Below are 26,336 nucleotides of genomic sequence, written 5' to 3' on the forward strand. Positions count from 1 at the left end.
AATAATAGCAACTATTGTATCAATTCTAACAGCTGCTGTAGTGATGTGCGAGCCGGGCCGATACAAGCGCACCTCGCACTCCTCTTCGCGGGTGGCGGGTTCGGGTTGAGCTCTTCTCCTGCTCTCCCCGCCTGCCACCTTCAAATAGCGTCTTCCGACTTTATAGCCATGTGCCTGCTCGCCCCGCCCCTTTTGTGACGTCATCGCCGGGGCGGGTTGGCGCGGGTCTTTAAAAGGAACCCAGAAGTCAGATGCATGCGGGCGCCGGCTGAGGGAGGGTGGGTTAGGGTCGGGAAAAACTCAACATCACTAAGCTGCTGCTCAACAGGGACAAAGATAAGAACTGTATCAACTAAAGCATCAATTTACAACAGTTACAGAGTCTATGACCCCCCCCCCACCCTGAGCTGCTTCAGAAATACATAAGAAGGTGAAAAATTTTCTTAAATATTAGAAAAACAGTCAGAAATATAAGGTGATTGAAAAAAAGTCTGTATTTCTAGTGAATTGTCTGAAAACAGATGACCTGAAAAAAAAGTGGGCCAATCAAATCCCCTAAAAAAATGTCTATGTAGGGCTATTGGGAGACTATATCACCCATGGGTCACATATTTACCCAATGGGCAAGCCTGTCTGATACATGACCAAGCCCTGATCAAATAACAGGGGCCCACATTGACAGCTTCATTGCAGAGTATGTGGTGTTCTGTAGGCATCCACAAGCAGCACAAGAACTGTGGAGGAATGCTGTAAACTCATGTTCGTTTTTGTTCTTGTTTATGGAAATTCTTTTCCTTTTATGACTTTTATTACATTCCCCCAAAGGAATCTTATGGAGGGGGCAGAAAGGTGATACATGGTAGGATATGAATGAAGTCACATAATACAACGTCTACTGAATGTTTTATTGTTTGAGTCATTTCCTAGGCAGCTTCTCCATCTACACCCAGTTTGCAAGAAAGAACTGCACCTCAAATGGACTTTGTACCTAAACACATTGCATTCAAGTTTAGGGCAGAGACACACATTTAGATTCGGGGAGATTAGTCGCCCAGCGACAAATCTCCTCTTCTTCAGGCTGACTAATCTCCCCGACCTACCTCCCGTCGGCGATTTACATTCTATCCGGCGGGAGGCAGGTCGGGGAGATTAGTCAGCCTGAAGAAGAGGAGATTTGTCGCTGGGCGACTAATCTCCCCGAATCCAAATGGCAATCGGTGTAATTCGTTTTCCGAAGTCGCCCGGAGTTGCCTCTCGAGGAGACTTCGGGCAACTTTGGAAAATGAAGCGCTCCAAGTGCCATCCTGCCGGCAATTTAGATTCTAGCCGGCGGTAGGCAGTTCGGGGAGATTAGTCGCCCCCAAGAAGAGGCGACTAAATCTCCCCAAATTTGAGCGTGTGTCTCTGCTTGCTCATATATGTGCTTTATATTTTATATATGCTCTATATAGCTACTGTATATCTTTATAAATAGTGCACAGTGATGTCATCAATAATAATGTCATTTCTATAACATGACTCAATGAAACTTAAGAAAAATCAATAATTTTTACCTTTAGTAAAATATGAGGATGTTAGAAAATTACCTTGGAGTTCCATGACCTGGAATAAAGAGGCCAAGCTAGAAGTGGGGATTGGGTTTGCAGCCAATTATCAAGAATGCTCGGGACCTGGGGTTTTCTGTATAAGGGATCTTTCCATAATTTGGATCTCCATACCTTAAGGGGCAGATTCATCAAAATGTGTGTAGAGCTTAATAAATAAAAACTCACCCATATTCTATTTATTCCTATGGGATTTTTACAACCGTATTTTTCAAATGGCGAGTTTAAACTTTCACCCATTGATAAATAAGATTCTAAAAATCCCATAGGAATGAATAGAACGTGGGTGAGTTTTTATTTATTAAGCTCTAAATTTTTATAAATCTTCACCTAGGTCTACTAGAAAATCATTTAATCATTAAATAAACCCAATAGGATTGTCTTGCCTCCAATACAGATTACATTTTCGTTAGGATGAAATATAAATATAGCACAGCAGAGTATTTATATATAACAACAGTAGTCTTTCTGAAGCAAACACACCAGTTTTACCAATGCAGAGCAACAGTCCATTATATTTGAATTACTTTGATACAGTTTGTGGTGTTACTGTTCCTTTAAAAACGCATACAGGTGCCAACTCTACTCCTTTTCCATAATACGTCTATGGGTCCATTTTAGATGACAAAGCATTTGTGGCATAAAATGCAAAAAAAATCTGCTGTTTTTATGTCTAAATAGATATATAGCAATAATAAATAGCAGTAAAAGCATTCCTAGTTACCAGCTGGACAGAGGAAGAACAGAAAAGCTATAAATCAAAGCCATAACAAGAAATTGATAAAGTAAGAAGTTGCTTAAAACAGTCCATCTATAACCAACCAATGGGTCATTTAAAGGTGAAGTTTCCCTTTAGGGCAGAGACAGATGAGAAGATTCGGGGAGATTTAGTCACCCGGCGACAAATCGCCTCCTTCTTTGGGTGACTAATCCCCCCGAACTGCCTCCCCGCCGGCTAGAAATCGCCAGCAGGATGGCACTTAGTTTATCCGAAGTCACCCGAAGCTTTCTCGTGAGGCAACTATGTTAAACAAATAGCTCAGAGTGCCATCCCACTGGCGATTTAGATTCTAGCGACTGGGAGGCAGTTCAGGAAGATTAGTCGCCTGAAGAAGAGGCGATTTGTCGCAGGGTGACTAATCTCCCCAAATCTTCTCGTCTGTCTCTGCCCTTAAATCACAGACAAAATATTAAATGAATTTCTTCCTTTGCTGATCACTAAATAAGGGTTTGTGCAGACAAAGCTCCTTTTATCTCTATTTGCTCTCCTGTGCAGTCAGGGTGCCACGGGGGTGTGAGGTGACAGCAGCAAATATTTGAGCTGCGCCTGAGTACACTGCAGGATCCTATTAGGAGGAGGACTGCAGCTCATTTACAATAGTGTTTCTGAGGTGGGGAAGCCACCGGAGACTGTATACACAGATGCATTCACAGGCTGGGCCCTTCCCACCAGGTATCAGATTTCTAGTAACCTGAGGGGATGTATTTCCGCCTTGTTCTGCTGAAAAGGTGCGCCCCGAGGACAGCCTGGTGACAGTCGCCCAACATGACATTCTTTACATGCCTTTTACAGTATACACAGGAACCATAAACCAGAACTGGCCAAACTGTGGCCCTCCAGCACTACATTCTCTTTGTATACTCCCTGCATTCAACAGGCAAGACACTTACATTCAGACCACCAAGTGGGGTCATTTATTTAGTGAGTCATTTATTTGTAAAGCGCAGTACAATATATAGTGAATAAAGTACCCCCTCTTGTAAAATATAAGGATATTATAAGTTACCGAGGAGTTCCATGATCATATAAAAACACAAGGCCGAAGTCAGAGTGTTTTTATACAGGTCATGGAATTCCGAGGTGACTTCTAATATCCTCCTATTTTGCAACAGGTTCCATTTTTATTGTAATACACAAGTTTCAGTGAGTCATGTGACAGAAACAGCATCACTAAGCTCCGATTTTAACAGATGACATCATTATATAGTGAATAAATTACCCCCTGTTGTAAAATATAAGGAAATTATTAGTCACAGAGGAGTTCCATGACCATATAAATCACTACTCACCGTTTATAACTAATGACATCACTACTCACCATTTATAACTAATGACATCACTAGTCACCGTTTATATATTGAATAAAGTACCCCCTCTTGTAAAATATAAGGATATTATAAGTTACCGAGCAGTTCCATGATCATATAAAAACACAAGGCCGAAATCAGAGTGTTTTTATACAGGTCATGAAACTCCAAGGTAACTTCTAATATCCTCATATTTTACAACTGGGGGTACTTTATTTATTATAATACACACATCTCAGTGAGTCATGTGACAGAAATGACATCAGAACTCTCCGTTTATAAGGATATAATTTCCAAGATATTCATGGCTTTTGTGTATTATATGGATATAATTTCCAAGATGTTCATTGCTTCTGTGTAGTATAAGGATATAATTTACAGGATATTCATGGCTCTTGTTTATTACATAGTGATTAAAATACCCTGTCTTGTAAAATATAAGGATATTACAAGTTACCGAGGAGTTCCATGACCATATAAAAACATGAGGCCAAGTGTTTTTATACAGGTCATGGAACACCGAAGTGACTTCTTATATCCTTATATCATTATAAGGATATCATTTACAGGATATTCATGACTCATGTGTATTATATAGAAGTATACACAGGGAGGACAAGTAGCATCGTAAATACATACAGATTACGTGCTAGAATAGTACACTATACTGGTTATGAATTCAGTGCTGAGGCCAGTGGTATAATATGGCTATTCCCAGACCCCCTACAAAAAATTATTTGGGGGTCCCCTCCGCATCAGGTTAAATGCAACCCAATGCCCCTGCGCCTACAAAAACATAGGGACAAATTCACTAAGCGGCAAAAAATACGATAGCGACGCCTTCGCGGCACTTCGCCAGGGAGCCGCTAATTCACTAAAATCCGAAGTTGCGCTCAGGGAGGCAAAGGTAGCGAAGTTGCACTAGCGTTAATACGTCAAGCAAAGCGAAGTTACGCTAGCGATGCCTAATTTGCATACGGCGCCAAGTTAAAGTACAATGGACATACTGTATATGTAGCAGCATATACATTACATTACACAAGCCTGGGAAAGCTTCATAAAATAAAATAGAGTTGTTATTTTGCCCTATACATGTGCCCACTGTATAGTTTAGGTGCCATATGTTAGGAAATGTAGGGGGGAAGGAGGGTGCCCCCCAAAAAAATGTACAATCTTTTTCAGTCTATCACCCTTAAAAAAGTGAAAGACGCCAGCGTTTTTTGGGACTTAGAAAAAATGTCAACTTTTTTTTGAAGCAAGCCCTATCTACTCTATTGCACTTCGCCTGGTCTGAGGTGGCAAAGGCAAGTCTGGCGCAAGAGGTAACATTCAGTAAAGTGCGCAAGTTAGTGAATTAGCGTAGTTACGTCCCTTCGCAATAACACAACTTCGCCTGGTGTTAGGCTAAGGCCACACTAGGCGATAGCGCCGCGATTTGACTCGCGGCGACTTTTCGCGGCGACTTTTAAGCAATCGCTGAGGAAACTTTTGCGCTGGCATCTATGGGGAATCGCGTAAAATCGCCAGCGTAAAAACACACGCGGCGATCTTTTCTCTACTGTCGCTCGAAATTGCCTCGCTAGGCGATTTCGAGCGACAATAGAAAAAAGATCGCCGCGTGTGTTTTTACGCTGGCGATTTTACGCGATTCCCCATAGACGCCAGCGCAAAAGTTTCCCCAGCGATTGCGGCTTAAAAGTCGCAGCGAAAAGTCGCCGCGAGTCAAATCGCGGCGCTATCGCCTAGTGTGGCCTTAGCCTAAGGGTGCGAAGTAGCGCTAGCAAATATACGCCGTTGGTAAATCGACAAAGTAACGAAATGACGTCACGCTGGCGTTAGCAGCATCGCGCTTTAGTGAATTTGCCCCATAGATTGGATGGTGCAAGTATATGCATTAGGGAGGGTCCAAAGGGGATATGGGCCCCCCCACTGCCGTCACAGGGTCTGCTAATAGGTAATGACACCACTTCAGGCTAATAATAACAGTAGCACTGGTGTCTCTGCTGCTAGACCTCTGTGCACTTTGTACTGGGCTGAGTGCACTATCAGTTCTCACCTATGCACATGCTGTACCGCACAATGAATGCTTTTGCATTTCCAACCTCCAGCTAAATCTAAATCTTTCTGCCATGGGACAGGGAACAAACAATGATCTCTGAGTACACCATGATCATTATTCTAATGGATTTGCCCCCAGCCCTGTGTAAGTGTTGTTTATAAAGACTTTGGAGCTGCAAGCACCAGAACCTTTATCCGTGTTTATCTGTCCGGGTCAAAACCGGACTCTAAGTTGAACCCACCCAACTCGGATCCAGAACCAGTTGCTGGTGGGTGCGGATCACAGCACTAGAGATCAGGAGCCCCATACACCTCAATACACTGGCAGGATGTCGCCTCTTACCTGCGGTTGTGACTCAGTAGCACTGCGGAATTCTTTCAGGGGAGCCGATCCAGACCGAGCTCGGGCAGCAGTGATTTTAAAGTACCAGACAGGGTGTCGGCACAGACTGACACCAAAAAGGAGAAAGCGATGACAAAGCCGCACCTCGCCTGGGCCAGCCCTCTCATTATTAACCCTGTACAGGCCACGTGGGGAGTCCCCACCAAAGCAACAGGCGCCACCTATCGTTAGATACGGAGAATGCAACAGAATTCTAACCAATTCCCCAGGAAGATCTCCCATGTTTTTAGTTACCGGTATATTCTCTGAACAGCTGGTTCTCACTTATAAAAACAATGAAGCAGAAGCCGGTTGGTTGAACAAACCTGAAGAGGGGGGAACTGACCTGCTACATTGTTTCAGGAGTCAGAACCAGATACTTAGAAATCCTTTTACAATGTTAAAGGGATACTCAGGGAAAAAAAAAATTCAAAATGAATCCGTTAATAGTGCTGCTCCAGCAGAATTCTGCACTGAAATCTATTTTTTAAAAGAGCAAACAGATTTTTTTATATTCAATTTTGAAATCTGACATGGGGCTAGACATATGGTCAATTTCCCAGCTGCCCCAAGTCATGTGACTGATAAACTTCAATCACTCTTTACTGCTGTACTGCAAGTTGGAGTGAAATAACCCCACTCCCTTTCCCCCCAGCAGCCAAACAAAAGAACAATGGGAAGGTAACCAGATAACAGCTCCTTAACACAAGATAACAGCTGCCTGGTAGATCTAAGAACAGCACTCAATAGTAAAATCCAGGTCCCACTGAGACACATTCAGGTACATTGAGAAGGAAAAACAGTAGCCTGCCAGAAAGCATTTCTCTCCTAAAGTGCAGGCACAAGTCACATGACCAGGGGCAGCTGCGAAATTGACAAAATGTCTAACCCCATGTCAGATTTCAAAATTTATTAAAAAAAAATCTGTTTGCTCTTTTGAGAAATGGATTTCAGTGCAGAATTCTGCCGGAGTAGCACTATTAACTGATGTGTTTTGTAAAAAACATGTTTTCTGATGACAGGATCCCTTTAATGAATGGAAAGTTGCTTAGAAATCATACTAGAAATCTGTTTATGGCTAAAGATTACCCTTTATTCTAGAGCAGCGGTCCCCAACAGTTTTTCCAGTGACCAAGGGGGTGTTGCATAATAAAACACAAACTAGTCACGGTGCATATGTATACATAGAAAAACATTTGTTTTTTTGCTAATTTTTGCTTAGCTCGTGGGCTTGCAGAAAAAATAATGTGCAAACAGTATTTCGGTCATTTTGGAGATTGGTAGAAACCTTCCTGGGCTTCACACACTGGGTTGTCATAGTGATTTCGCTTAATACGTGCGACTCGGCGCACTGGGGAGCTGCGCTAGCAGGGTCTTGGGGCCATTGTTTTTGAAGCTGCGACCAGAGGCGGCCCAGTTTGGTACAGCCTGCGGCCCAGCACTGGTCCCAGGGGCCCACTGGGGCTACAGCAGAGCTGGGCCAGGCCAGCCAGGCGCCCTAGGCAACCTGGCCAGTTGCGGCAGCGGCTGAGCGCGCGTTGGAGCTTGTGCGCAAGCATGCTCTGCTTGATGCTGGCGTGCATGCATGAGTTGGTGCTGGCCGGTGCACATGCACACAACACAAAAAGACAAGGATATAGTGCACACAGTCGGACAGAGAGGGAACCAGACATAGGGTAGGTGATGGAGCAGGTACGTGCCTGGCACCCCCAGCTTTGCAACCTAGGCACGTGCCTACTCTGCCTTCCCCTAGTTCCGGCCCTGAGCTACTGCCGCAGGGCACGTCTCAGGGTCCCTTGCAGGTAGGGTTGCCACCTTTTGCTAGATTTTTTACCGGCTGGTGGGGGGCGGGTACAAAAAAGTGCGGATGTGATGTCAAAGGGGCAGGGTTGTGCATAAAAGGGGCGAGGCCACAGAGCAGCCAGGACAAAAAAGGAAGAAAAAGATAAGTTTACAGGGGATTGGGGGCAGGCTGAGGGGTCTTTTTAAGGGTATTACAAATTTACCGGCAGCTACATTGCCGGTAAATTTGTAATACCGGCCCCAGCCTTGGCAGGTGTTTTACCGGCTAGGCCGGTAAAATACCGGCCGGGTGGCAACCTTACTTGCAGGGTTCCCCCGCTGAGCCATCCCCCGCAGCACCGCACATGTGTGTGCTTTGTATTTGCCGTGACCTGCCCAAAAAAGGGAGGTCACGGCAGTAAGCTTAATCTAGGGAGCAAGTCTAGATAGCGGTTCTGTGGAACCGGACGTTGCTGCGCACTCCTGGAGTCAATGATCACTCAGCTCAGTATATAGTTAAAACATCCGCCTTTATTGGTTACATTTGATAAAAGAAAGAAGCAGCCCAAGGTCTGACGCGTTTCGTAACTACTACATCGCTACAACCGACTAGGGGCCAGGAGATACAGGGGCCAGAGGGGAGCTGATGTTAACAGTTTTATGAAATAATCGTTATTAAAGGGGTTGTTCACCTTTGAGATAACTTTTAGTATGATGTAGAGAGTGATATTCTGAAATTCTGAAAAATTTGCAATTGGTTTTCATTTTTTACTATTTGTGGTTTTTGAGCAATTTAGCTTTTTATTTCAGCAGTTCTTCAATTTGCATTTTATGCAATCTGGTTGCTAAGGTCCAAATTACCCTAGCAACCATGCATAAATCGGAATAAGACATTTGAATATAAATAGGAGAGGGCCTGAATAGAAAGATGAGTAATAAAAATTAGTAAGAACAATAAATGTGTAGCCTTACAGAGCATTTGCTTTTTAGAAGGGGTCAGCGACGCCCATTTGAAAGCTGCAAAGGGTCAAAAGAAAAAGGCACATAATAAACCTATAAAAAATAAATAATGAAAACCAATTGAAAAGTTTCTTCGAATTGGCTGCTCTATAACATAATAAAAGTTACCTTACAGGCGACTCACCCCTTTAATAAATAAAAACTCACCCTTGTTCTATTCATTCCTCTGTAGAGCCATATTTTTCAAATGGTGAGTTCTAACATTCACCCACTGATAAATAAAACACTAAAAATCCCATAGGAATGAATTGAAAAGTTGCTTAGAATTGGGCATTCTATAACGTACTTAAAGTTACCTTAAATGTGAACCACCCCTTTAAAGATTCATTATTCCCAAGGTTTATGGGGTTTGCTGCAGGGCCCAGTAACTGCTAGTAAAACCAAAGCTTGTCATAATAGGATAATTTAACAGGACTAAAAATATCAACCATTGTTGTACTACAACAACAGCTGGAGGCCATTGCTATTTTATTTATGTTTAGCCCTTCTTTAACTCTGCCCTATCACTGCTTTCAGACTCAAATTGTGAAATCTGCAGCATTGTCAGTTGTTTTTGCAGAGGATCCTGGTTGTTATATTACAAGAGCTGGAGGGCTGCAGGCTGCACATATAAATACTCAACATATCTGAAGATCTTACACAATAAATTCTGATGGCACAGTTATGTGATGGCTTGCACAGGCTACAGTATAAGTACCAATGTCTAACTGCCACCTTCCAGTGATAAAAGGTCTTCTTGTCCTTTAATGTTCTCTGCAGTATTGGGGGGTGGCAAGATAAAGCTTTTGCTAAGAAAAATGAATTCAGCATCGGACTGGGGGGGGTCTGGGGCCCGTCAGGGCTGCCAGCTCAGGGACCCCCACACACACACCTTTGGACCCCCTGCCCCAGCCAGTGAGGTCCACCCAGCAATGTATCTTCCCTCAGTTCTCCTCTCCCTCAGCGCGAACATTGTCACTTGCCTTGTATTGTCTTTTTGCGCCCGTGATAGGGGGCCAGGGAGAGGTCGGGGGGCAGCACCCAGGGTTTCAGCAGGAGCTTGTCTGGGTTGATGAGGCCCACCGGGATTTTTCCTGATGTCCTGCTAGCCCAGTCTGAGAGAGTTGATGTTCAAGGAGGAGGTCCATTCATCAGACCTCTGCTTCTCTTTGCTTAGGGGTGGTGCTTGAAGATCAGTATGGATCACCACTTGTGTTTTCACATTGACTTACAATCACAGAGTATAAAAAGAAAGAGGGGTGTCTAATGTGCACCTTCAATTGAGCTCCTCCAACCACTACACGTGTACGTCAGCTAATCCATTCCCTAGCTCACCCACCAATAAATGCAATTTTGAAGGGTATGGACCAACATTATGCCCCCAAATTGTATGCCCCCTCCCAGTACCCAAGGTTGGGGCAGTTTTCTGCAAACAGAAGCACCCGCCCATGGTATCAGGCACCCTCCTTTAAATTCATTGTGAAAATGTAAGTGCCATCAGTAGAAGTCACAGTATGCTCCTAAATCAGGCCAACAATAACCTGGTTACGGTTTCATCATCATCAGCATCATCATCATGAGTATCATCATCATTTATTTATTTATATAGCGTCAGCAAGTTAATCAGTGCTTTACATTGGATAACGAACAGGGGACAAAGATTAAATAACAAACAAGGGTTTACAGAGTACAATAGGATTAGAGGGCCATACTTGCAAGAGTTTACAAACTTAAATGTTAGGGTACAATTGAGACATAAGGATTTTAGAAACAGATTTTTGATTTATAATACATTTATGACTGATTAATTAAGATACATTGAATAAGCTTCCCTGGGGGCCAGTGAAGGGATATGCCTATGGGAGAAGCTGATGTTAAGCAGTGAGATGGATTAATGAGTTGCAGCAGCATTTAGAACAGATTGGACTTGTGAAAGGCATTTTTTATTTATTAATACCTGCAGGGAGTAGGTTGCAGTAGTGACGGTGGGAGAAAATAAGAGACTGGATATGTGTTTTGGTTGTATTTGACCGAAGATACGGTCGTATTTGGGCAGCTGAATATGAATTTGCAAGTGTTTGTAGGTGTAATGAAAAAGAGTTAAAGGGACATATTTATTAAGATAAGTAAAAAACAGCGGGATTATGAGCCAGGCTTCGCCATGTAAAAAACAGAGTAAAAAATTACGTAAAATGTTTAGGCATATTTTCTTAGAGTGACTTCCACCAGAAGCAATGTAAAATGGGCCACGGAGCAGATCTGCTTCTCTCAACCTGCAGAAATACCCTTGAAACTGTGAGGCTAAGTTCTCCCAAGAGACCTGCTTATCTTAAATTGTAACAAATGTATCTAAGTGCAGCTACCAGATATGCTGGGCTATCTGGCAAAAGCCAATTAGGTTTTAGAAACTATGTAACTTTTTCGGCTGTTCAGTGCAGGAGATCAAAGAGAAAGTCGGGACATTTCAGTAACAAACCCCGGGACTGCGGGTTGAGCTGTCAAAATCGGGACTGTCCGTGACAAAAGGGACAGTTGGGAGGTATGATATATAGGTATGATTTATATATAATATAAAATTTCAATAAATATAGGTAAAACAGGTCAGCCTTTAGACATTTTGGGGGTCTGAAAAATAATTTGCTGTGGGGCCAAGTAATATCTAGTTACACCACTGGACAGAAGAAGAGAGAGGTCTGGATTAGACAAGTAGCGTTGGGTACTGTTCAGCAATTGAACTGTAATTCAATGATGGTTGTTCACATGAGGCGACTCCTGCTGGGGAGCTGAGATCCTGCACTTTCATTTTGGGTAGGAAGAGAAAGGCATTTGTGAGTGATGTCACAAAGTGTCACACACTGCATTGTGAGAGTCGTAGCCACCTAGAGGCTTCACCAGTTTAAGGAGAACATTTAGCTGAGCATTATGTTACTAAAACTCACCAGTTAAATGGGTAGTTCACCTTTCACTGCTATAGTATGGTCTATTCTTAACAACTTTTCAGATGGTCTTAATTTTTCATATTTTTCAAAGCCTTTTTTTTTGACTGCCAATTAAAAATGTAAGTATTGCTGCATATGGTTTATAGTGGGGAATTATCTGCATCCCCCCCATTCTATTGATATTCAGATAAACTTAGGGGCAAATTTACTTATGGTTGAATATCGAGGGTTAATTAACCCTCGATATTCGACTGTCGAAGTTAAATCCTTCGACTTCGAATATCAAAGTCGAAGGATTTACTGCAATTCGTTTGATCTAACGATCGAATGAAAAATCATTTAAATCCTTCGATCGAACGATTAAATCTTTCGATCGAACGATTAAATCCTTCGATCGAACGATTAAATCCTTCGATCGAACGATTAAATCCTTCGATTTTAATCCATCGATCTAACTATTTTTCTTCGACCACAAAAAGATTGCAAAGCCTATGGGGACCTTCCCCATAGGCTAACATTGAGTTCGGTAGGTTTTAGGTGGCGAACTAGGGGGTCGAAGTTTTTTTTTAAAGAGACAGTACTTCGACTATCAAATGGTCGAATAGGCGAACGATTTTTAGTTTGAATCGTTCGATTCTAAGTCGAAGTCGTAGTCGAAGGTCGAAGTAGCCAATTTGATGGTCGAAGTAGGCAAAAAAATACTTCGAAATTCTAAGTATTTTTAATTCTATTCCTTCACTCAAGTAAATGGGCCCCCTAATGTTCTACATATATATTGTGTAAGGCATTATTTTATTTGTTACACACAGGCTTCTTTCCTAAAGGGGTGTAACTACAGAGGAAGCAGACTCTGCAAATGCAGGGGGGGGGCATTAAGGCCCAGTAATCCCTTGGAAGAATAGGTCAATTTACCAATATTTTGAGGCCCAGTGACATCTACAGTACTAACGCCACTGGTTTCTTCCTAAACAAAGAATGAGAACACCTGGTTGCCTTTTCATTCGAGCTGCAGTGATTTTCTTATTTCAGCAGTAGGTGCACTTTCCCCGTTACATCAATGTCACAATTCTTCTATAAGGATCTTTGATGAATGCAAATTTTTTTTCTCCAGAATTATAACTACAAGCAACAATTGCACCAGATGTGTATTGCGTACACGTGGTTTTGCAAATTTGATAAGTTAAAGGTGTGTTCACCTTTAAGGTGACTTTTAGTATGTTATAGAATTGCCAGTTCTAAGCAACGTTCCAATTGGTCTTCATTATTTATCTGTCATCGTTTTCTAATTGTTTGCCTTCTTTTTCTGACTCGCTCCAACTTTCAAATGGGGGGTCACTGACCCCTTCTAAAAGACGTAGATGTAAGCCTACATATTTATTGTTACTGCTACTTTTTATTACTCATCTTTCTATTCAGGCCTCTCCTATTCATATTCTCATATTCAAATCAATGCATGGTTGCTAGGGTAATTTGGAGCCTAGCCACCAGATGGCTGAAACTGCAAACTGGAGAGCTGCTGAATAAAAAGCTATAAGTCAAAAACCACAAATAATAATAAATGAAAACCAATTGCAAATTGTCTCAGAATATACCTCTTTACATCATTTAAAGGTGAACAACCCCTTTAAGGTCCATATGAACCATAAGGAATAATTGGACCTGATACTACTCTAGTTACAGGTTGGAAATAGCTTATCTTGAAATCCATTATCCAGAAAGCTCTGAATTACAGGAAGGCCATAGACTCCATATTAATCAAATTATTCAAATTGTTAAAAATTATTTCCCTTTTCTCTGAAATAATAAAACAGTAGCTTGTACTTGATCCCAACTAAGATATAATTAATCCTTATTAGAAACAAAACCAGCCTACTGGGTTTAAATAATACTTAAATTATTTTTTAGTAGACTTAAGGTATGGAGATCCAAATAACAGAAAGATGCCTTATCTGTAAAACCTCAGGTCCTGAGCATTCTGGATAACTGGTCCCTTACCCTAATAATCCCTTTTACTCTGGGCACATACCAGAACAGAGGAAAGCAAAAACCAATGACCAATCTGTCTCCATTCACAACAGTCAGATTTTATTATAAATACAGACTTTGTGTTCAATATAGTCATTTCACATTGTATAATTCACTCATTCATTTAAATTGCTCAGTTCAGTTCTTCTGTTATAGCTTTGATCTAAAAAGACTTGTCACAGTCCTGCACAACACACACACACTGTTATAGTGAATACACAAGCACACACAGAACCTATATACATATTTATATATACATACACATTCATATAACACACAGGTCTTCACACTGTGCAACTTTTGCTTCTTAACTACATTTCCCAGCATCCCCTGTGTAACAGCTGTCAGGGCATGTTGGAAGCTGTAGCTGAGCAGTAGGAGACACACAGCTTGATGATCCCTAAAATAAAAATCTATTGAAATATACTACAAATCTTTATGTACAGAGTGAGAGGTTGGGCCCCATCAGTGACATGAATGACAAGATAGGCGAGATGAGTAATGTGAGCAGCAGCAGCAGCCTGGCAGGGCTATGGGCTCTGTAAGGGATTGCTTTAAAGTATTTAACTTTGTTGTTTCAAACACGTCCTTTTCATCCCGTAACTTCTTGTTTATGTCCCTGTAACAGAGAAAAGAAAGGTCATTACTTTGTCAATTATCTTGTCCATATCCCATAATGATCCTGTATTATTTGGTCTTATCAATATTTAGCTTGTCTGGTACCTGTGCCTCTAATGCGCCAAAACTCTGCGAAGCATGTTCGAGATTGTAAATAAATGGGGCAGACAGCTGGTCCTATTTAGCAGAGCTCAGAATTTGAACCCATAACCATAAACACCAATCAGACATTGGCTTTTATAAAACTTTATTGCCTACACCGAACAAAGCTAATTGGTGATTGGTTGTTATGAATAACTGCACTTGTGCTTAGCTGAGTTCAGCCACACTGCTTTGGGAAGAATTCATCAAGGAGGCACAATGCCAAAATATATATAAAAGGATGTATTTAGGTGCTGTCCTCCATAATATGTTTCTATTATCAGGATGGGACTGGTCTACTAGGGTATTGCAGGCCCCTGGTCCTGTTGGGCCCTAAGCAGCTAAGAGTGTAAGCATGGTGTTCCACTTACTGTGCTGCCCCTAATATAATTCTAATATAACTCTATAATATAATTCTCCATCTGCCCAGCCCCATATGCATGCAGTCTAGCATTGAAGGGGTTGTTCACCTTTAAATTAACTTTTAGTATAATGTAGAATGATGTAGAAAGTGATATTCGAGACAATTTGCAACTGGTTTTTAGTGTTAAGAAGTGTATTAATTGGGTGTGCGCTCATACTGATCTGATACAGTGTCTAGGGTTGCCACCAGGCCGGTAAAAATGATGGTTGATCTCAATGTTATTAATAGGGAAAAAAGATAAATATATAGGAAGGCCAGTATTTTTTTCCAGAAAAGATGGCAACCCTAACAGTATCATGTGACATAATCTTTGCCTGCTAATGCAGAAGTGTTAATAAAGTTATAACTTCTTGAAGCAAGAGACGCGTGTGGTGCCTGTTTGCAGTTTCTTCTCTGTCTAGAAAGAAAGCTGTAAGCTAATGTCAGTTTGAGCTACCGGTTATCCCATCTCTTAAGCAGAATGGTAACATTTAGGGGCCGATTCACTAACTTCGAGTGAAGGATTCGAAGTAAAAAAACTTCGAATTTCGAAGTGTTTTTTGGGCTACTTCGACCATCGAATGGGCTACTACGACCTTCGACTACGACTTCGAATCGAACTATTCGAACTAAAAATCGTTCGACCATTCGACCATTCGATAGTCGAAGTACTGTCTCTTTAAGAAAAAACTTCAACCCCCTAGTTCGCCATCTAAAAGCTACCGAACTCAATGTTAGCCTATGGGGAAGGTCCCCATAGGCTTTCCTAAGTTTTTTTGATCAAAGGATATTCCTTCGATCGTTGGATTAAAATCCTTCGAATCGTTCGATTCAAAGGATTTTATCGTTCGATCGAAGGAATAAACCTTCGATCGTTCGATCGCACTATTTGCGCTAAAATTAATTCCCAGTCGAATATCAAGGGTTAATTAACCCTCGATATTCGACCCTTTGTAAATCGGCCCCTTAGTATTTGTGCTTTTTGAGTTATTTAGCTTTTTAAATCAGCAGCTCTTCAGCTTGCACTATTAGAAATCTGTTGCTATGGTCCAAAATATCTTTTCAACCATGCATTGATTTGAATAGGAGACTGGAATATGAATAGGAGAGGGCCTGAATAACAGTGACCCCCATGTGAAAACTTGAAAGAGTCAGAAGAAAAAGGCAAATAGCTCAAAATCTATAAAAATGAAGGGCAACTGAAAAGTTGCTTAGAATTAGCCATTCTAGAACATACTAAAAATTAACTTAATAGGGGAAGTAACCCTTTAATTAATTAAGAAGCCCATAGGTAGGACAGCAAAAAGATTTATTGAGCAATGGCTGAGGATGCCCCTATTGTAAAATATAAGGATATTATTAGCCACCGCTTATAATGACCACATAAAAGCACGAGGCCGAAGGCCATGGAACTCCGAGGTTACTTCTAATATTCTAATATTTTCCAACAAGGGGTATTTTATTTATTATAATACACAAGTTTTAGTGAGTCATGTGACAAAAATGACATCACTACTCACCATTTATAACTGATGACATCCCTAGTCACAGTTTATAAGGATATAATTTACAGGATATTCATGGCTTTTGTGTATTATCTATCTATCTATCTATCTATCTATCTATATATATACACAAATGAACCATGTAATATGCATGACATTAAAGTATGCTAACACAATGCCATGTATAGCACCTGAAAGGCTACTGAGTTACCTGAGAAGTTCAAGTTGTCGAAGGAGGCTCTGTTTCTCTTTCTGCATATTCCTGGAGACTTTAAATGCATCCCTGTAGGTGACAAAATTATAACACATTGGTGTGACCGCTATCATAAGGGCTCTCCTGTAGTGATGAGCAGGTTTAAAAGCTTTTGGCCCCGACCCTAACCCAACCCAAAACTGACCTGAACCATCACTCCACACTGATTTATATACCCACACTTAGGGTTGCCACCTTTTCTGGAAAAAAATACCGGCCTTCCTATATATTTATCCTTTTTCCCTATTAATAACATTGTAATCAACCATCATTTTTACTGGCCAGGGCAATAACAAGTATATATTCATTTGCAACATCGAAGGCAGGGTTGGGAAAGGTCAGAGAGGTTAGGAAGATGCTGGAAGAGAATATGGCCCTCCACCCACTTTTGGGGGAAATTATCAGCATGACCTGTGGGTACAGCAAAGCACCATTATTTATAACCCATCCCCCAGCAGTTATTGTACTGCAGGGATGTACAACCAGTGATCCTCCATCTCTTCAACTGGAGCTCCCAGAATGCCCCACTGTCAACCATACCATCCTTCATTTGTCTTTTCCATCAGTTGAGGAACACAGGCTTCCTGCAGGGATACCTGCTTTTCTAGCTCCAGCTCTTTCAAGAACACCAACACCAAGCTCAGTGGATGAACATCACCCAAGGTGCAGCGACATAGTACTTTCTGCCAGTTGCAATGATTAATTTGTTGGCATATACAGGTATGGGATCCGTTATCCGGAAACCCGTTATCCAGAAAGCCCCAAATTCGGAAAGGCTGTCTCTCATAAACTCCATTTAATCCAAATTATCCAAGTTTTTAAAAATGATTTCCTTTTCTCTGTGATAATAAAACAGTACCTTGTACTTGATCCAAACTAAAATATAATTAAGCCTTATTGGAGGCAAAACAATACTTTTGGGTTTCTTTAATGTTCACGTTTTCTAGTAGACTTAAGGTATGAAGATCCAAATTACGGAAAGATCCATTATCTGGAGAACCCCAGTTCCCAAGCATTCTGGATAACAGGTCCCATACCTGTACTGGTACCCTGTGGCATGACCATTACCCTCTTACATAAAAAGGTCACTAGTTTATTGCAAGAAATTAACCAATAGGCTCAAGATACACTTATACGGACTGGAACGATTACAAGATCACCCCCCCCTAATTTAAGGGAAATTAAATATAACCTGTGAAATCTGACTATTAAACTCGGAACCTGTTTCTGTGAATATACTTCACTATGTTAATTTTATTTGAATGTTACTTTTAATTCTCTTTTCTCTGATTAACACATGTAACATTAATAGCTACTATAAACCTGCAATTGGATGTATGTAACATCCATAAAATGCCGTACAAAAATAAAAAAAAACTAATTTAAAAAAAAAAAGGATCACAAGTTTATTTACGCCCAACATAATTTAAGAGCAGTGCTTAAAATACAATACTAGTACATTGCAGAGTTGCTTTGTACATGAGCCCTTTAGTGCACATTGCATATATCTGACCATAAGAATAATAAGAAAGGGAATGTTTTTGGCACTCAAATTTCTACATTAACAATAATATAATAGGCGTAATATCTTTACTGTGCAGCTACAATCCAGAGGTGTTCATACCTACTGAGAAACACCTACAAATATATATTCCAAAATAATCTACAGGGGGAGCCCTCTCTTCAAGTAAGAAACAAAATCAACACACAAAGAAAATGACCATTAAATAGTATGTAGACACATATAATTGCACCTGTTAATATGTTACTAAAAGTTCGGGAGGGAAAGTATCTATACTAATTAGTAATCCAATATATAAGCCTATAGTTCAACTATGTCACAATTGCTTGCATACTCTCACAGAAAATTACACAATCACTGTGGAATTCCCCTTAATATTTTTTTCTGGTCCATTTCCAGTGTAAAAACAATATGAATTGTGCCACAGTCCAAGCAATTTAAGGGGGATCTTTTCCCCTTCAACATAAGCGCAATGAAAAGGACTTGGGCTGAACAGATTTTTTGCCTCTTGTTTTAATCAAGAGAAATCATCATCATTTATTTATATACCGCCGACAAGATACGCAGTGCTTTACCCAGGGGCGCTCCACCAATGAGGCGAGTTGAGACACTCGCCTCAGGCGGCAGCGCCCCCCTGGTTGCCAGGGGCGGCAAAAATGCCGCTCCTGGTAACTAAGAGCCGAATTTCCGGTTTTCAAACCGGAAATTCGGCTCTTCTAGTGCAGAGAACGCTATTGCGCTCTCTGCACTAAGCGTCGCGGACCGCCCCTGCCCTCTCCGGCGCTATAAAGGTTAGTGCCGTGGGGAGGGGTGGGGGCGGCGAAAGAAGGCCGCCTCAGGCAGCATTATAGCCAGAATCGCCCCTGGCTTTACCTTAGTTATAACAAACAGGGAATAAATGGTGGGTAACAAACAAGGGTTACAGAGTACAATAGGATTAGAGAACCCTACAAATTTACAAAGTAAAGTAAAGATTAGGGTACAATTGAGACATTAGGATTTTAGAAACAATTTGTGATTTTTGATACAGCAATGACTGATTAATAAAGGTACATTGAATAAGCTTCTTTAATCAGGTGGGTCTTTAAGGAGAGCTTGAAAGTTTGGAAAGAAGGAGAAAGTCTGACAGCTGGAGGCAGAGTTCCAGAGAAAAGCAGAAGCTCGAGAGAAGTCTTTTAGACGAGAATGGGCAGAAGTGATGAGAGGAGAAGCGAGGCGAAGATCAGAAGCAGAGCGTGAAGGAGAGTATTTGGAGATCAGAAATGAAATATAGGGAGGGGCTTCATTATTAAGGGCCTTGAATGTGAGTGTTAGTAATTTAAATTTGATTCTAGAGGAGATTGGGAGCCAGTGAAGGGACATGCATATGGGAGCAGCTGATGTTGAGCAGTGAGATATATGAATGAGTCTAGCGACTGCATTTAGAGCACATTGGAGTTGTGAAAGGTGACTTGTTGGAATACCTGCGAGGAGTTAGTTGCAGTAATCAAGGCGGGAGATGATGAGAGACTGAATCAGTGCTTTAGTTGATTCTGAACAGAGATATGGTCGTATTCAAGCAATGTTGCGCAGTTGAATACAGCAAGATTTTGCAAGTGTTTGAATGTGTGGTGAAAAATACAGATGCGAGTCTAGGATAACTCCTAGGCAGCGTGCCTGTGTGGTGGAATGAAAGGTGATGTTGTTTACTGTCAGTGATATCTGAGGGACAGGGGAAGATCTTGGAGGAAATATAATGAGTTCTGTTTTTGAAAGGTTCAGTTTCAAGGTGGCACTGTGACATCCAGGAGGAGACAGCAGAGAGACAGTCTGTAACTTGGGAAAGGACAGAATTAGAAAGATCAGGAGCAGACAAGTAGAGTTGGGTGTCATCAGCATGAAGGTGATACTGAAGTCCAAACAACTGAATACGAGCCTTGAGGAACTCCAACAGAGCGAGGGAACATAGTAGAAGTAGAGTTAGAGAAGTCAACTTTAAAGGAACGGTCAGACAAATAAGATGCAAACCATGAAAGAGCAGTGTCAGGAATACCAGATGAGTATAGAATGTCTAGGAGGAGAGTATGGTCAACTTTGTCAAAGGCTGCAGAGAGATCTAGAATTAGTATGGAACAGTGACCTTTAGACTTTGCCAGTAGGAGATCATTGGTTAAGGTGGCCATAGACGCACAGATAATATCGTACGAAACAAATTTTCATACGATATTCGGTGCATGTATGGTGGGAAAAGGGCCGACCAATATCAGCAGAAGACTTGAATATCGGTCGTCTCGTCGATCGGGCTGGATGGAAATTTTTGATCAGGTGCCTTTGAAGGCACCCAAACATCAGCCATTGTTAGTGTTGAATCGTCAGATACAGGTACTATCCTGTTGTTTCTACACGTATATCTACCTGTATATCTGACTATTCAGCTCTATACGTGTATATTGAAACGAACAATCTTTCTTGGAAAGATCTTTTCCAAGAAAGATCGTGATTGTTACGTCTATGGCCACCTTTACTTTGGTGAGTGCAGTTTCAGCTGAGTGTGTTGGGCGGAAGCCAGATTGCAGGGTCGAGAAGGGAGTTGTGAGTGAGATGATGGGTAAACAAGCCTTTCTAGTAATTTGGATGCGAATGGAAGAAAGGAAACCAGACGATAGTTAGCGGGAATGCTGGGATCAAGGGAAGATTTTTTGAGGATAGGAGTGATTAGTGCTTGTTTGTATAAGGATGGAAAAGTAAATCTATGTAAGCCAAAACAGTCATAGGGAGGGGGCTGTTTATACACAGCTCAGTATCACCAATTAAACTAACTCAGCTAATTCTAGAACACAAGGACTGTGCTTAAAAAAGAGCAGCCTATATAGTATAATAGTCTATGATCGGCAGAGCTCTATTTATAAGGTGAGGGAGGGATGGGGAAGCATGGATGCCATATACATTTCCTTTTCATGAGATGCACATGTCTCTTGTAACACAGCTCTCCTTCACTTGCGATGCATATGTGTAGTGTAGTGTGGCTGCTCAACCTCAACCAATAGTAAAATATATGTTTATGTCTCTGGGAAGGGGATTACCCCTCTATACTGTAGATTACCAGCACCAGTTCTCCTCATATAATCTTAGCATTGCATATATTTATTGGTTGCTTACTGCACCTTTGCTGAAAAGGTACAGAAATCATAGGGTAGTTTCCTGCTGAGTGAAGTGACTGTGTTTATACAGTTTTCTGTTGTTGCCACCATCACAATGACAACTTATTGAACAGACAAACACACAGGGCACTAAAAGGCAACACTTCATAACCACATCAGTGTGGATCTCAATTTCGGTTCCAATGCACCACACAATTAAAAAAAATATTTACTTTTATTTAATCGTATATCCAAGGATAACTGGCATGCATATTTCCACCCCAGGCGCTAGTACTTTTTTGGCAGCTGTTCTGTGCAGCCACCTCTTTTCCCATGCAATCATATTATGTGATTGCACAATAAACACAATAAACACCGGATGAAAGTTGTAAGTGACAACAGTCAATATGACAAGGTTATCTGAACAAGCACTAACAAGGGGTGGGGGTTTAATGCATAGGTCCAAAATGTGGTATTTGGGGTGACAAATATCTGTTATTGCCCTTTACTTCCATCCTATTATATTACAGCTCTAATTTTACCTTTTCTTGCATTTTTCTACCTCCTGCTCCTGTTTTCTCAATCTCTCAAGATTGTCATGTGATCTCTCTAATTGACCCTTGGTTCTCTCCAACTGCTCCACGAGATCGTCATTTAGTTGCCTTAGTTGGTCATTTTGAACTCGTGTCTGCAGTTGTTCACTGTTCAACGACTGCAATTGGTGTTCAAGCTGTAATGAAAGTACATTATATATATTAGCCAAAATGTTAGCAACATTGTACACTGTCTGGCACATGGATGGTCTCCTAGTTCACCCTGCCTCATTATATTCACTATGGTTCCTCTTCTGCTCTCAAAGCCATTGGATGTTGCTTCCACTGCCCTCAAATTATTTTTGAATTCCAGGCTTAGAGGCCAGTTTTGGTTGCATAAAAATAATGTGCTAAACAGAGCCTCCTGTAGGCTGACAGTTCACATAGGGGCTACCAATAGTCAATCACATCCCAAAATAGGTGCCCCCCAGGAAATGTGTGCATGCTTATGTTGCTACTGAACTTTTTTTTACATTTCAATGTAGCTCACATGTTAAAAAAAAAATTGTGGGATACAGTACAGGAACAGCACTGCTTGTGCAGAAAACTAAACATTTCGGGGAAAATACCCCCTCCTTTGTCAGTAGGGTTACCCCACGAAATACTGAGCTCTCTGCACGTTATTTTTTTGCTTAAATAAATGGCTAATTGCCTTTGATTAATACAAGTAAGTGCCATTCATATGTTCTTCTTATTCATTGAGTTTTATGGTTGATCCCTGGTCAGCCAGGAGCACTATGAACACCAAGGGAGAAGGTATGTTGGTGATAATACACCTGTAAGACATCTAGTGGGCCCCAGCAAATGATAGTTCCTATCAGAGTCAGGCCAAGTAGCAATGCCCCCCATGTAATATTAACTGCCCAGATGCCCTGCCATTGATTCTTCCCACCACTCGGCCTGCACCCCCCCTTTCTTGGTCCATACGCCCCCTGGCTCTAACTCCCACTGTCTGCATGGCCCCTCTGGCTCTCACTTCCATGGTCTGCACCACCATTTGCAACCAAACCACTGCTATGCCCAATGCACGTGCCTTGCCTTCCTACCCCTAGCCATAACATTTACCACTATCTATCTAACTAACTAACTGCTGTGAGTTCGGGTCATACATATTAGGTTCTCTGGTGGACACTAGGACAGGTGTCCCCAACTTTTTCTATCTGTGAGCCACTTTTAGGGCAGAGACACACGCTGCAATTTGGGGATATTAGTCGCCCTGCAAAAAATCTCCTCTTCTTCGGGTGACTAATCTCCCTGAACTGCCTTCCCACCGGCTAGAATCTAAATCGCCGGCGGGGTGGCACTCGGAGCTCTTCGTTTTCTAAAGTTGCCCGAAGTTACCCGTTAGGCAACTTCTGGCGACTTCAGAAAGCAAAGCGCTCCGAGTGCCATCCCACAGCGATTTTCATTCTAGATGACGGGAAGGCAGTTCAGGGAGATTAGTTAGTTGCCCCGAAGAAGAGGAGATTTGTCGCCCAGCGACTAATCTCCCCAAATTGCAGCATGTGTTTCTGCCCTTAATTGTAAAAAGAGTTGGGGAGCAAGACAAGTATGAAAAAAGATCCTGGAGGTGCCAAATAAGGGCTGTGATTGGCTATTTGGACTAGCTGTCTAAAGGTGGCCATACATGCTACAATTACGATCTTTCCCACGACCATTGATTGTACAAAAGGTCTTTCGTCGACTCTACTGATGTTAAAAGCTGAATCGTCGGATATGCAGGTAAAAACCAAAATAATTATTTGGCTCTATCTGACGATTCAGAATTAACATTACAATGTTCCCTTTGAATGTTCCCGATCAAAACTTGCCAGGCCAGTCCAGGCCAATTGACAATACGGCTGATATCCAAGGCTTTTTACCGTGTGTCTTATGAAAGATCTTGGTGCATGTATGGCCATCTTTAAGGAGGCTCTGTGTGGCAGTACACCTGGTTTTTATGCAACTCAAACTTGCCTCCAAGCCAGGAATTCAAAAATAAGCACCTGCTTTGATGAGATGCCAATGAGAGCAACATCCAAGGGGTTAGTGCCCCACTTGGGATCACTGCACTAGGAGGTCCACTTACTATGCTCACACAAAAACACTGGTAAAAAAAGCTTTAGCATTTGTCAAATCTCACAGAGGCTGCTGAATAAAAGGAACCCTGCCCAAGGGAAGCCTAGCAAGCAGTGATCTGTGTCCTGACCTATCACTCCCTTACAGTCTAACAGATGCTTATTTACAGTAAAACATTAACAACGTGTGTGTGTATTGAATAAGCAGCTATATCACCTGTTCTGTGATTGCACAATGACTTGTGTGTCTGTGCTAGCCCCAGGTCACAAAGGTACCAGGAATTCCAAACTACTGATAGAAAGGAGGCATTCACAGGGTGGTTACTATGGTTAAACAAACTGCCTCTAAAGTTGGCTGAGGATACTGGGCGTAATATCTCACCAAATGCTTCTTTCCAGAGATAGAACAATCGCACACGAGTATAATGTTAGTGTAACTTGGGCCCCCTTGGTGTCCTATCAACAACGTAAGGGCTCTGCGATATATACAATATTTTACAGCCTAGTTCCATATACTTGTACTATGGCCCTGTGGGTGTTTACCAGAGAGATGGAAAAGGAGATTTTGTACTGATCATTATCACAGATACATTAGATATTACCTGATAGTTTATCTAGAGCTGAACATGTTAATCCTAGCAATGACAGATTATAGAGGGAGATGCTAAAGATATGCACAAAGTTCAAGCTGGGATACAGAAAAGATTTGCCAAGCTTATTCCAGTGTCCTGATCATTGTATGGTGTGTTCTTATCACATGCCCTGACACCAGCTGTTTAGCTAAGGTTCAGAACAGCTCACGAAAAAGGTGCTCCCAAATTCACTTCGCCTGGCACCAGATCACCAGTGGGGCAATGATCCAATTCAGGATTGCCAAGTCAGTTTCCAGGATTTACTATTTTGCTCTACAATGGCAGGTGTCCTTAGGGATATGGCACACTATCACCTCTTCAGTCCATAATGATTTGTCCATGGGCTCCTTGCTGTCAATGGAAGTGACTGCATTTAAAGAAGAACTAACCCCTACAAATGAATATGGCTAAAAATGCCATATTTTATATACTGCACTTATTGCACCAGCCTAAAGTTTCTGCTTCTCAAAAGCAGCAATGATCCAGGACTTCAAACTTGTCACAGGGGGTCACCATCTTGGAAAGTTTCTGTGACACTCACATGCTCAATAAGCTTTGAGAAGCTAAGGTTAGAGGTTGTCGCAAATTATCAAGCAGAAAATGAGGTATAAGCTGATGCTACAAGGCTGCCATGTATTAATAGGCTGCCACGTATTAATAGGCTGCCATGTATTAATAATCTGTATTAATTATTAATCTGCCTTATATTGTGAAATTTCTATTCTATTTGTACTGTATACTGTGAGTGGGTCCCTAAGCTCAGTATGTGCAGTGAATCAGCAGAAAAGAAGATGGGGAGCTACTGGGGCATCTTTGGAGACACAGATCTTTACTGCTAAAGGGTTTTGGTTGGCTTGAGCTGTTGTAGATGCTTAAAACAACATGTACAGCATTTCTAGCCTACTTCTTTAGTTAAGCTTTACTTCTCCTTTAAAGCAATATTTCATATTCAAAGTGCTTTCATATAGAAGAGAAGTTTAGCAATCTTAATGGCAAAGTAAGGACAGTCTAATTTCATCACCCAATGATTAGTGGAACAGATTAATAGGGGTTATGTAATAAAAGGGCAAAGGTTGCAACATGACTAGTCATCATTGACCATCAATGGGAGAAATGTGCCTCAAAATGGGGTCTACTTGCTGTAAAAACCATAGGATTAATTTACAATTGTGTGGTGCGGTGTGCAAAGTGCAATTTAGGACACATTTTGCCATGTTTTTCCCCCACAATACAGCAGTTTCAGTTCTTTGCGGGCAAACAGAGTGTTGTGTTCTGATCAAAATGAATTATGCTTTGACCAGTCAGACACAATTGCAAACAGAGTTAGTAAGAGTAGAGAATGCATCATTTCTAATTTCTTCTCAGTTTTCATATGGTGTTTGTGAGTTATTCACTGTGCGCACATCTTTTTCACTTAATAAAGCAGCCTGGAATTACCATCATCATGAAGCTTCAGGGATCCCCTGCTCCAATAATGATTCAGAATGGGAGGTGGGCAGATGCATTGGCACCAAGAGCAACTATAGGGAAGTTCAGCTACTGTTTTTGGACTTTTAATAACTCTTCCATTTTTCAGCCTCTGCAACTTCCATCATAAATGAACCCTGTTTATTTCT

The 26,336-nt window shown here is 41.5% G+C and overlaps 2 protein-coding genes across 2 annotated transcripts in view; both read right to left on the reverse strand.

Annotated features, from left to right (window-relative positions):
* Window positions 1-6,224, reverse strand: part of cd151.L (CD151 molecule (Raph blood group) L homeolog) — a 31,427-nt gene extending 25,203 nt beyond the window's left edge. The window contains 1 exon segment of the mRNA NM_001093398.1: window positions 6,094-6,224. The gene's annotated coding sequence lies outside the window, so the exon portion shown is untranslated.
* Window positions 6,225-13,916: 7,692 nt separating this feature from the next.
* cracr2b.L (calcium release activated channel regulator 2B L homeolog) overlaps window positions 13,917-26,336 on the reverse strand; it is a 53,105-nt gene continuing 40,685 nt past the window's right edge. The window contains exons 8-10 of the mRNA XM_018257534.2: window positions 21,981-22,168; window positions 16,756-16,827; window positions 13,917-14,496 (exon numbers count right to left, since the gene is read on the reverse strand). Of these exons, the coding sequence (XP_018113023.1) occupies window positions 14,343-14,496; window positions 16,756-16,827; window positions 21,981-22,168 (414 nt within the window). The 3' untranslated portion in view covers window positions 13,917-14,342. The remainder of the gene's footprint in view (window positions 14,497-16,755; window positions 16,828-21,980; window positions 22,169-26,336) is intronic.

The sequence above is a fragment of the Xenopus laevis genome, chromosome 4L (genome assembly GCF_017654675.1).
Source record: "Xenopus laevis strain J_2021 chromosome 4L, Xenopus_laevis_v10.1, whole genome shotgun sequence".
NCBI lineage: Eukaryota > Metazoa > Chordata > Amphibia > Anura > Pipidae > Xenopus > Xenopus laevis.